Source organism: Anomaloglossus baeobatrachus, chromosome 1 (genome assembly GCF_048569485.1).
Source record: "Anomaloglossus baeobatrachus isolate aAnoBae1 chromosome 1, aAnoBae1.hap1, whole genome shotgun sequence".
Taxonomy (NCBI): Eukaryota; Metazoa; Chordata; class Amphibia; order Anura; family Aromobatidae; genus Anomaloglossus; species Anomaloglossus baeobatrachus.
In genome coordinates, this window is record NC_134353.1 from 320,228,146 (window position 1) to 320,240,889 (window position 12,744).

The 12,744-nt window shown below is 45.8% G+C and overlaps 1 protein-coding gene across 1 annotated transcript in view; it reads left to right on the forward strand.

Moving 5' to 3' along the window:
* LOC142312550 (putative E3 ubiquitin-protein ligase HERC6) overlaps positions 1-12,744 on the forward strand; it is a 149,536-nt gene that overhangs the window by 62,891 nt on the left and 73,901 nt on the right. The window contains exons 10-12 of the mRNA XM_075351539.1: positions 1,406-1,465; positions 4,420-4,516; positions 5,986-6,175. Coding sequence (XP_075207654.1) covers positions 1,406-1,465; positions 4,420-4,516; positions 5,986-6,175 — 347 coding nt within the window. The remainder of the gene's footprint in view (positions 1-1,405; positions 1,466-4,419; positions 4,517-5,985; positions 6,176-12,744) is intronic.

The window sequence follows — 12,744 nt, forward strand, 5'->3', positions numbered from 1 at the left end:
TTTATTTGAATTAAAATAAGCACACCCTCTTTCACCCCTCTATTAAGAAATACCCTTGTAGCTCCAACGTAATCCATATGAAGTCCCATGATGATCCTCAGCTCTGCTACATCCAGCGGCTGGAGAAAGAGAAAATATATCCGCTCTCTGCAGTCTCCAGGAAACACTGACAGAGTAGTAATGGGAGCCCAGTTGTGAGCAGTGATGTCACTCAGTTCACCGAAGGTCACATCCGCTGCTTTCAGTGAAAGTGCAGCTGGATTGTCAGATTGCAGCACTCTAGCGTTTACTACAGCCATTTTACCATCCCGAATGTTTTGTCCCCATTGACTTGTATGGGGTTGCTTGTTCGGGGTCAAGTTCGGTTTCAAGTTCTCTCTCTGACCTCATTTTTTTTTTTTCCTGTGCTGGATCAGCGTACCCAGGTATCCACACGTTTGCTCATCATTACTCTGGAACATTGCCAGAAGCTGGTATCTGGTTATGCAACAAGTTTGGACAAGGTCGTAGCAAGGAATAGGTGTTCTACAGACTCTTGTCATGGAGGGGTTGAATAATTCTGAGCCAAAGTTATCAGTATAAATCTGATAAGATGATATCCCTGGGATGGACTCAGAGTGAAGAGGGCCCCTGTGCAAGAACAGTACGTGGGCTCCATTATGTGTCTGTGACAGAAGCTACTAGTTACTTTGGAGGTGGAAGTAAGACCCTTAAGGCTGCTTTACACCTTACAATTACACATGTGATCTCGTATGAGATCGCACACGCCCCCATCGTATGTGCGGCACGTTCAATTTGTTGCCCGTGTCACACAAACGATTAAATCCCGTCACACGTACTTACCTTCCATACGACTTCGATGTGGGCGGCGAACATCCACTTCCTGGAGTGGGAGGGACGTTCGGCGTCACAGCGACGTCACACGGCAGCCGGCTAATAGAAGCGGAGGGGCGGAGATGAGCGGGACGTAAACATCCCGCCCACCTCCTTCCTTCCGCATAGCCGGCGGGAGCCGTGGGACGCAGGTAAGTTCATCGTTCCCAGGGTGTCACACACTGAGATGTGTGCTGCCTCGGGAACATTGAACAACCGGACGTTCAATTTTTAGTAATTGAACGACGTGTATGCGATCAACGGTTTTTCGTTCAATCGCAATCGCACGTAGGTTTCACACGCTACAACAACACTAACGATGTCGGATGTGCGTCACTTATGACGTGACCCTGCCGACACATCATTAGATATTATAGCATGTAAAGCCCGCTTTAATCTCTCGGGACTCTGTGCGGCTGCACAAGATGCACCAATTTTTCCCTGTGATACCCAATGTCCCACATTTGCTTATACATTTCACAATTACCTATAGGAAACCACATGCTTAGATTTCTGTTTTTCTCTTTTCCAGGGAAATTAACAAAATGTTTTCATCACCTGCTTGCCTGACTGCAAGTTTTATAAAGAAGAGGTAAGGAAAAAACTGCATTATTTTCTGGTATATTTTATTATTTTAGAATTACAATTACAGTTTGACAGTAGTTATAACAATTCTTTATATGATTTGTATATGACAAAATGACATCCCCAGTGCTGTGAGAATGCTGATATATGTTTAATAATAATAATAATATGATATGTATATTGAATGTGGACATTTCTTACTGTTCCAGTGCATATGAATTTGCACATATTCTTCATTAAAATGTTACTTTTATGTTTACAACTCTAATACTATTCTATGTATTTCCATGGTTACAGACTACAAATGAAACCTCTGTAGTCATAGCTAGTGCGGACCCGGACTGTAAAAGTCTGGATCCACGTGGGTTCAAAAGTAACTGAGCACCGACCCTGGGTCCAGAGTTCTCAGGGAACTAGGTGTACCAATCTAAAAACGGCAACTCAGGTAATGAAAAAAAATAAAGAAAAGAAAAATAAAGGGAAAAGCAGATATACTTATCAGTGTCCTCATAGTACTTCTGGGGCAGCTCATTATCCTTCATGCATATGAACTGCTTCCCCTACCCACCGGCAGTCCTGGCATCTCGGATTGGTTGCAGTCAGATGCTCCCCCACTATGTGTGACAGCGTGTCTAACTGCTTTCAATCAAAGACGCTGTGTGCATATCTATAGTGTAAAAATAAATAAATAAAAAAATTGGTATAGAGTCTCCCCATATTATGATACCCAACACAGATAAAGCATACGGCTACAGGCTGCAGCCTCCAGCCATGCATTTATCTTGGCTGTGTATCAAAATAAGAGGGACTGCATTTATTAAAACAATTTTTGAGATACATAATTTAAAAAAATCGGCGTGTGGTCACCCCCAATTTTGATACCCAGCCGTGATAAAGCCGACATCTGGAGGCTGGTATTCTCAGGCTGGGAAGATCCATGGTTATTGTGCCCCCCCACAGACTAAAATAGCAGCCTGCAGCTGACCAGGATTGTCAAATCCATTAGATGCGACAATCCCAGCATTTTACCTGGCTCGTCCCGATTGCCCTGGTGCAGTGGCAATCAGTGTAATAAGAGGTTATTGGCAGCACACAGCTGCCACTAAGTCCTAGATTAGTAATAGGAAGCATCTAGGAGACTCCCCTCATTACTAATCTGTAAGTAGAAAGAAATAACCACAAACACCAAACAAATATTTTATTTGAAATAAAATGCAAAAAAACCCACCCTCTTTCACCAATTTATTAACCCCAAAAGTACCCAGGTCTTACATAATCCACACAAGGCCCCATGATGATTCCAGCTCTGCTATATCTCAAGTGACAGCGGGCGGCCATAGAACATGTCTGCTCGCTGTGAGCTTCAGGCACAGACTGAGCTTCAGCGCTGAGCGGTAACGTCACGCTGGAGGTCACAGCTGGAGGTTCCCACGATCCTCCACCTGTGACCTTAGTTATCCCGATCTCATGTGACCTCAGTACAGTCAGTAGTTCACAGACCTGCATCTTCTGGCAGATAACCACGTTTTTTATTTTTTGCCAAGAAATACTGAAATTTCAAAAGCATATTCATGCACCCAATCTACACTTTCTGCAAAAAAATTGCATTAGTACCACATGCGTTATGATGTGGTAGTGATGCGATTTTTTGCCAGTAGGTGTAGATTGGGTGCAGGAATATGGTGTAATTTCAGCACCAAATTTGCATCTTTTCTGCCAGGAAGTGCACATTTGGTGCTGAAATCTGATGCATACATTTCAGCACAAAATTTGCACCTCCTGGCAGAAAACCGCACTGACATGGCATGAAAACCTTTTTTTTTTTTTTTCTGCATTTCTGGGCCAAGAAAAGCATATTTGGTGATGACATTTTTAGACCATATTCATGCACCCAATGTACACTTCCTGGCAAAAAAAAACTGCATCAAAACCACATGTTGTGTGATGCAGTTGTAATTTTTCTGACAGGTGGTGTAGAATGAGTTCAAGAATATGGTGTAAAAATTTCAGCACCAAATGTGCATCTGTTGGCAAAAAACCAGCGGTGTTCTGCCAGAAGTGAGGTAAGGTTACCTGCGATCACAGGTAGAGGACCGTGGGAACCTTCAGCTGTGAACAAATAACCTCAGTGATGTCAGCTCATCGCTGCGGCTCAGTCTCTGCCTGAAGCTCACAGCAGGCGGTCATTGTTCTATAGCCATACGCTGTGCCTTCAAATGTAGCTGGAATAGTCAGGGGACCTCGTGTTTTGAGGGTTAATAAATTAGTGAAAGAGGGGGAGTTTTGTATTTTATTTCAAATAAAGGATGTTTTCAGTGTTTGTTTATTTACTTTCACTTACAGATTAGTAATGGAGGTCTCATAGACACCTCCCATTACTAATCTACGGCTTAGTGGCAGCGGTGAGCTGCGATTAACCCCTTATTACCCAGATTGCCACTGCACCAGGGCAATTGGGAAGAGCCGGGTAAAGTTCCGGGATTGTCACATCTAATGGATGCGAAAATCCTGGGTGGCTGAAGAGGCTGCTATTTTTAGGCTGGGGATAGCCCAATAGCCATGGGTCTCTCCAGCCTGAGAATACCAGACCCCAGCTGTTAGGCTTTATCAAGGTTGGGTATCAAAATTAGGACCGCATGCCATTATTTTAAAAATTATTTTTTTAAATAATAATAGTAATAATAATAAAAAAAAGCCGCATGCGGTTTCTCTTATTTTGATACACAGCCAAGATAAGATAAGCGGCTACAGACTATAGGCATATGCTTTATCTATGCTGGGTATTATATTATGGGGAGAGCCAATGACAATTTTTTTTATTTGATGGAGTTGAGATCAGCTTCCATGCAGTTAGATTGTAATGATTTTAGAATATGAAAATGATAGCAACATACCATACTAATAGTTAGATATGTCTGCTATTATATAACTCATTTTCCTTCTCTGTTAAACCCATTATAGTGCTCCAACATCTGACACATCTCTTCCAGTAGTGGATCTTGTTGTTGCAGATCAAATGTTCACAAAACTGTGCCAAAACAAGTGGATTGCTGACATTGTAAGTCATTTTCTTCCAAAAATAATAACTTATTTTTCCATCAAAATAGCTTGATTTTCCGGGCTGAATTGTAGTTTGGAATAACACAATTTCTGTACCACATAATATATGAAAAAAATTGAGATTATGAAAAAATAAAAGTTAAGTTCCTTAATTGTTTTTCGGGTATTATTTTTACGATGTTTAGTGTACTGTAAAAACGACCTAACAAACTGATTCTGCGGATCAGTGACTAAACTTATATAGGTTTTTCTTTTATATTTTAGTAATTTAAAAAAATCCACAAGACTTTGCAAAAATTTGGTTTGTGTTTCCTTTTTCTAAGGCCCATAACTTTTTTACTTTTCTGTCAATGGAGTTTATGAGTTCTTGTCTCTTTGGGTCATGAGTAGTGATAGGCGAACGGGCTCGCCACTGATCGTTACTCGATCAAGCCTCTAACACGTGAGTTTGAAAATGCTCGAGTTTCCCATTGAATTACATTATACTTGTTACTTATGTTGCGTTGGCTCAATCATGCTCGATCGAGTAACCAGCAGTGGTGACCACACTTGCCCATCACTAGTCATGAGCTGAAATTTCTATCAGTTCCATTTTTTGGAGTAAATACAATATGTCAAACGCACCTTTTGGAGGTTGATAAGATGATGAAAAATGACACTTATCATTTCAGGATAGAACACGGCAGTCAGATAAGAAGGATCTGGTGTTCAAGTTGGGTCGTGATCCTTTCACTGCTATATGTAGGGCTAAGCACAAGTAGGATGACAGGTATAGCCCTAAAGAGTGATGGTGCTACTTATCTTCATTTTGAGGTATACCTGCTATCTCACATGTGCTAAGACCAACATAACACCAATCTATCTACAATCTGATGTTTGGTGATGGTTATGTGAGATGACTAAAATGTCACATGTTAAATCCCTGGGATTGTGCAACTAGAAACAAATCTAATTCACAAGTGATAGTTGAGGGAAGGGTTCGTTCTATAACGTTGGTGTTTCATTTCATTTGTTACAGCATGTTACGTTTGTGTTAAATAATTTTATATTTTGATTGGATTTTATAAAAGCAGAGATACCTCGGCTTCATAGGAGCTATATTATGGGGTGATGGGGGCTTCAGTAGGCACCCATCACTACCCCCCACTTTGCAAATGTCCACACCATTTAGAACCACAGAGTTTACTGTCGTGAAGAAAATCTATATATTGTGGTAATTGCTGTTACACAGCCTTGTATGCAGCAGGCTCAGCTCCTGAGCCTGCTCTTTGCACTTGATGTGTTATGTACATGTATGTCACATGTTGAATAACAGTTAATAGTGATAAATAGCGGTTTAAGAATTTATTGAAAATGTTTCATTCTGGAAATCTGTGGATTATCATAGTTTTATACCAGCTCAGATAAGTGTAGAGACTCAAATTCTATAAGGTCTGCTATTAAATGTTTTTTTCTGCTTTCTCCTAGATATGCTCAAGTTTGAAAAATGAACTGATTCCCGCAACTGACAATCTTCCAAATCTTTTTGAGGCTCTGTCCATCTTCCTTTTAATCCCATCATGCCCTATAATGCATGATGACAACATCTGCTTGCCGTTAGCAGCTCCTTTTGCACAGGCCATCAACAATCTCAGCTCAAATGCTTTAAAAATGTTGGGTATGTTCTTTCATGTTTCACATAAAAGCACTAACAAAGGAAACATTAGTGACATAATTGTGTTTGTTTTATTCCTGAGCTTTATAATGATAGTTCCCAATTGGGGCCTACAGGCGATGTCCCACACACAAAATTCATTTTAATCAATAGATCTTGGAATAAAATAAGTTCCACAAATGGATGTGATTGAAAAAATATTCCTGTGCTGAGATAATCTTATGTATGTGCCCCTGCTGTGTACTGTGTAATGGCCGTGTCTGACCGTACAGGACATAATCTGATCATACCACATCTCCTGTGCGGAGATAATCTTATATACTGTATGTGTCCCTGCTATGTACTGTGTAATGGCCGTGTCTGACCATACAGGGAAATGGTCCAATCACACCACATCTCATGGGCAGGGTAGGAAGCAAAAGAGTATAAAGACATTACAGCACACTTTAGATCTGAAATGGAACATTAAGCAGCTAGAGTAGGTAACAATTTTTCATCTGTTTTGCATCTACAGCTTCTATGAAGAGCTATAATTTTTTAAAACTCTGTAGTCTGAACCTGTGGTCCTCGTTGTCATTTTTGATTTGTCTCCTCCATCTTACCAACTTATTGAATGTTTGATGACAAAGAACAGGGGCAGATGGAGGAGAGTATGACCACAAGATCAGACGACATAATTTGTCTATAACTATTACTATGGAGACACAAAGATCTTCATTGAACCAGTAACCGCAAAACAATTGGACAATTTTAATCAAGATCCATTGCAAAGTTGCTCTGTTATTTTATGTATTCAGGAAAAATGCCTAACTACAGTGGCATGCAAACCTTTGAGCACCCCTGGCCAAGTTTACTGATATTCTGAACAATTAAGCAAGTTGAAGATGAAATTATCTGTAAAAGCCATAAAGTTAAGTATAACACATATCCTCTGCATTTTAGACAAAAAAAATATATATATTTTTTACATTTTTAAATTCACAACAAAAAATAAAGTTGGCCAATGCAAAATAGTGGGTACCCTGCATCGTTAGTACCCAGCAGCACCCCCTTTGGCAAGTATCAAAGCTTGTAAATGTTTTTTGTAGCCAGCCAAGAGTCTTTCAATTCTTGTTTGAGGGATTTTCATGCTTTCTTCCTTGGAAAAGTCTTCTTGTTCTGTAAGATTCCTGGGTCCTCTTGCATGCACTGCTCTTTTGCGGTCTAGCCACAGATTTTCAATGATGTTCAGATCAGGGGACTGTGAGGGCCATTGTAAAACCTTCAGCTTGTACCTTTTGACATAGGCTAATGTGGATTTTGAATTGTGTTTAGGATCCCTATCCATTTGTAAAAGTCATCCTCTTTTCAACTTCAGCTTTTTCACAGATGGTGTTATGTTTACTTGAAGAATTTGTTAAACTTTAATTGAATCCATTCTTCCCTCTACCCGTGAAATGTTCCCAGTGCCATTGGATACAACACAACCCAAAGCATGATTAATCCACCCCCATGCTTAATGGTTGGCGAGATGTTCTTGTCATGACATTCTGTCTCCTTTTTTTCCCAAACATTTGGTTTGATCATTGTGGCCAAGGAGTTCTATTTTAACCTCATCAGTTAACACGACTTGTTTCCAAAATACATCAGTCTTGTTTAGATGTTATTTTGCATACTTCTGATGCTAAATTTTAGGACGCAGGAGAGGTTTTCTTCAGATGACTCTTCCATGAAGGACATTTTTCTGTAGGTGTCTCTGAACAGTAGAACAATGTACCACAACTCCAGAGTCGGCTAAATCTTCCTGAAGGACTTATGCAGTGAAGTGAAGGTTCTAATTTGCCACTCTAGCAATCCTACGAGCAGCTCTCACAGAAATTTTGCTTGGTTTTCCAGCCCTTATCCTGACCTCCACTGTTTCTGTAAGTGCCATTTCTGAATTACTTTTCGAACTGAGGAAAGGCAACTTGAAAATGCTTTGCTATTTTTTTCTAGCTTTCTTCTGCTTTGTGGGCCTTTACCATTTTGATTTTCAGAGTGCTAAGCAGCTGCTTTGAAAAACCCATGGTTGTTGTTTTATTTGCACAAGGTTAGAGGAAGCTGGGTTTTTATAAAGCTGTGAAATTTGCATCACCTGCCCCTTCCTAACTATGATAATGAACAAGCCACAAACCTAACAGGCTAATTAAGGTCTGAAATGATAGTCAAAGTTATCTGAGCTCACAAATCTCCAAGGGTGTTCAAACTTTTGCATTGGCCCATTTTCATTTTTATAGTTTTTAAAATGTTAAAGATGAAAATATTTTTTCTTTGTCGCTCCATTGGGAGACCCAGACAATTGGGGTGTATAGCTTCTGCCTCCGGAGGCCACACAAAGTATTACACTTTAAAAAGTGTAACCCCTCCCCTCTGCCTATACACCTTCCCGTGGATCACGGGCTCCTCAGTTTTATGCTTTGTGTGGAAGGAGGCACACATCCACTCATGCATTCTCAACTTAGTTATGTCGGTTGGAAGAAAAGAGGGCCCCCACGGGGCCCCCGGCATGTTCCCTTCTCACCCCACTACGTTGGCGGTGTTGTTAAGGTTGAAGTACCCATTGCGGGTACAGAGGCTGGAGCCACATGCCGTCTCCTTCACCATCCCTTAAGCGGCTCTGGGAGAAGTGGGATCCTAAGCGGTCATCCATTTACTGGGACTGTGCTCCATCCGCAGCCCCTGTGGGAACCTGCCGGACCGGAGCCTCTTCAACCTCAGGGACCGGGCCCTGCAACTCAAAGGTACTCTGTGTCCCCATTGGGGACTGTGCAGGGAGCGCACCTTCTTCCCGGAAGCCGCGGCGGCTGCTGAATTCAGGAGGCCGGTGGACTTCCGCGCCGACCGTGCCTGCTTGTCGGGCGCGGTCTCAAATTTAGTCCCCGGCTTCATCGCGGCCTAGTCGCAAAAATCCCGCCCCCGGGCCTGCCTGTCAGAGGTAAGGGCGGGATTACCGACCTGACGTCGGATGTGAGGGCTGGAGCATCCTGCATGTTTCCTCCCCCCTCACTGATCACTGTGGGGACCCGAGATTCCCGCACTTTGCTGGCGCCGCCCACGGCTCCACTCCTCCCCTGAGAGCTCCGGCAGCCATTTTTTGGCATTCTGCCGGTGGAGGATTCTCAGTGAACAGCTCTGCAGCTCCGGGGGATCCAAGGCAGGGAATCTGGAGGACACACTCCGCTCGTTAGCGGTCGGTAAGCCACACCGGTCACCCGGTGCTGGTCCCCCTAGGGTGCCGGATTAGATACGTATATATCTATATCTATCTGTTCGGTGTGCTATATACCCCTTTCCCATATACCCTCAGTGATCACTCTCCTAGGAGACAACAGCATGTCGTCCACAAGGAGCAAGGCTGCTAAGGCACAGGGTTTTTTTCGCGGCCTGTACCTCTTGTGGGGCTATGTTGCCTGCGGGTTCCACCTACCCTCACTGTGAGCAATGCTCGACCCCTGTTTCGCTTGCTCAGCCGGAGCCTCGGACACTGGTGGGCCCCTCGGCTCATGTAGACCCCCCTGCTCCCCCTGACCAGGCTGCAGGGACAGAGTTCGCCTCTTTTGCTGAGAAACTCTCTGAGTCACTTTCTCAATCCATTGCACAGTCTATGGACAAATGGTCTTCTAAGCTGCTAGAGGCTTTGCAGTCCAGACCGGACCTTTCACAGGCCCCGGCCCCTGTGGGCTCGTCGCCTCCAGGCCCCTCTCTGTCCGCACCACAGCGCGCTCATAGGTTGGCCCCTCGGTCTCAGGCGGAAGACTCCTGCCCGGACCGTAGTCCTAGACCGGCTAAGCGGCCTCGCTGGGACTCTTCCTCGACTTCCTCTCGCTGCTCGGGATCCCAGCTTGGGGACTCTCTGGAGGACGAGGCGGACGTCGCAGCTCAGGGCTCTGACCCTGACGTCGCCCTTAACCTTGATACACCTGAGGGGGACGCCTTAGTAAATGATCTTATCTCGTCCATCAACCAGGTGTTAGATCTCTCTCCCCCGGCTCCTCCTGTAGAGGAGTCGGCGTCTCAGCAGGAGAAACACCAGTTTCGGTTTCCCAAACGTACACGCAATACGTTTTTTGATCACTCTAACTTCAGGGACGCTGTCCAGAAGCCGAGAGCGGTCCCGGACAAGCGCTTTACTAAGCGCCTCACTAACACGCGTTACCCCTTCCCATCTGAAGTCGTTAAGGGTTGGGCTCACTGTCCCAAGGTGGATCCTCCAGTCTCAAGATTGGCGGCTAGATCCGTGGTGTCGGTTGCAGATGGCTCATCGCTAAAGGATGCCACTGACAGACAGATTGAGCTCCTGGTGAAGTCCATCTATGAGGCCACGGGCGCGTCTTTTGCCCCGGCCTTTGCAGCCGTGTGGGCACTCCAAGCTATCTCGGCTTGTCTGACTGAGATTAATGCTGTCACACGTAATTCTGCTCCGCAAGTTGCGTCTTTGACCTCTCAGGCGTCAGCCTTTTCATCCTACGCTATGAACGCCGTCCTGGACTCTGCTAGCCGTACAGCTGTAGCATCCGCTAACTCTGTGGCAGTCCGCAGGGCCATGTGGCTGCGCGAATGGAAGGCAAATTCGGCTTCCAAGAGGTTCTTAACCGGTTTGCCGTTTTCTGGCGACCGTTTGTTTGGCGATCAATTGGATGAGATTATTAAGGAATCCAAGGGAAAGGATTCCTCCTTACCCCAGGCCAAACCTAAGAGACCTCAACAGAGAAAGGTTCAATCGAGATTTCGGTCCTTTCGTCCCTCCGCCAAGTCCCAATCCTCTTCGTCCAACAGGCCGGAGAAGGGCCAGAGGAACTCCTATGCGTGGCGATCCAAGTCTCGCCCACAAAAGGCCGCAGGAGGCACTGCCTCCAAGACGGCCTCCTCATAACTCTCGGCCTCCCCTGACCGCATCCTCGGTCGGTGGCAGGCTCTCCCGCTTTGGCGACGCCTGGTGGCCACATGTTCAAGACCGATGGGTGAGAGACATTCTGTCATGGTTACAGGATAGAGTTCAGCTCTCGTCCTGCGGCTCGCTTCTTCAGAACCTCTCCACCCCCCGCTCAGGCCGACGCACTTTTTCAGGCAGTAGCCGCTCTAAAGATGGAAGGAGTTGTGATCCATGTTCCCCTTCAGGAACGTGGTCGCAGATTTTACTCCAACTTGTTCGTGGTGCCAAAAAAGGACGGGTCATTCCGTCCCGTTCTGGACCTCAAGCTACTTAACAGACATGTGAGAACCAGACGGTTCCGGATGGAATCTCTCCGCTCGGTCATCGCCTCAATGTCACAAGGAGACTTCCTAGCATCGATCGACATCAAGGATGCTGTTCTCCATGTACCGATCGCACCCGAGCATCAACGTTTCCTGCGTTTCGCCATCGGGGACGAACACCTCCAGTTCATGGCATTGCCTTTCGGCTTGGCGACAGCACCACGGGTTTTCACCAAAGTCATGGCATCCGTTGTGGCGGTCCTGCATTCTCAGGGCCACTCGGTGATTCCCTACTTGGACGATCTCCTAGTCAGGGCCCCGTCTCGGGTGGCGTGTCAACAAAGTCTATCTGTCGCTCTGGCGACTCTCCAGCGGTTCGGGTGGATCATCAACTTCCCGAAATCCAAGTTGACACCGACCCAATCACTGACGTACCTTGGGATGGAGTTTCATACCCAGCAAGCGTTAGTCAAGCTTCCGAGCAACAAACAGCTTTCTCTGCAGGCAGGGGTGCAATCCCTTCTTCGGAGTCAGTCACACCCCTTAAGGCGCCTCATGCACTTCCTGGGGAAGATGGTGGCAGCTATAGAGGCAGTCCCGTTCGCGCAATTCCATCTTCGGCCACTCCAATGGGACATTCTCCGCAAATGGGACAGGAGTTCGGCTTCCCTCGACAGGAAGGTCTCTCTTTCCCTTGCAACCAAGACGTCACTTCAGTGGTGGCTCCTTCCCAACTCTCTGTCGCAGGGAAAATCCTTCCTACCCCCAACCTGGGCTGTGGTCACTACGGACGCGAGCCTGTCAGGGTGGGGAGCGGTTTTCTCCACCACAGGGCTCAGGGAACCTGGACTCCGATAGTCATCCCTTCAGATCAATATTCTGGAGATAAGGGCAGTGTATCTAGCCCTATTGGCTTTTCATCGGTGGCTGGAGGGCAGGCAGATCCGGATCCAGTCGGACAACGCCACTGCCGTCGCATACATCAACCACCAAGGCGGCACTCGCAGTCGTCAAGCCTTCCAGGAAGTCCGACGGATTCTGCAGTGGGTGGAAGCCACAGCTTCCACCATCTCCGCAGTTCACATCCCGGGCGTAGAAAACTGGGAAGCAGATTTTCTCAGTCGTCAGGGCATGGATGCGGGGGAATGGCCTCTGCACCCAGAAGTGTTTCGAGAGATCTGTCGCCGCTGGGGAACGCCGGACGTCGATCTCATGGCGTCACGGCACAACAACAAAATCCCGGCATTCATGGCACGGTCTCAGGATCACAGAGCTCTGGCGGCGGACGCGTTAGTTCAGGATTGGTCGCAGTTTCGACTGCCTTATGTGTTTCCTCCTCTGGCGATGCTGCCCAGAGT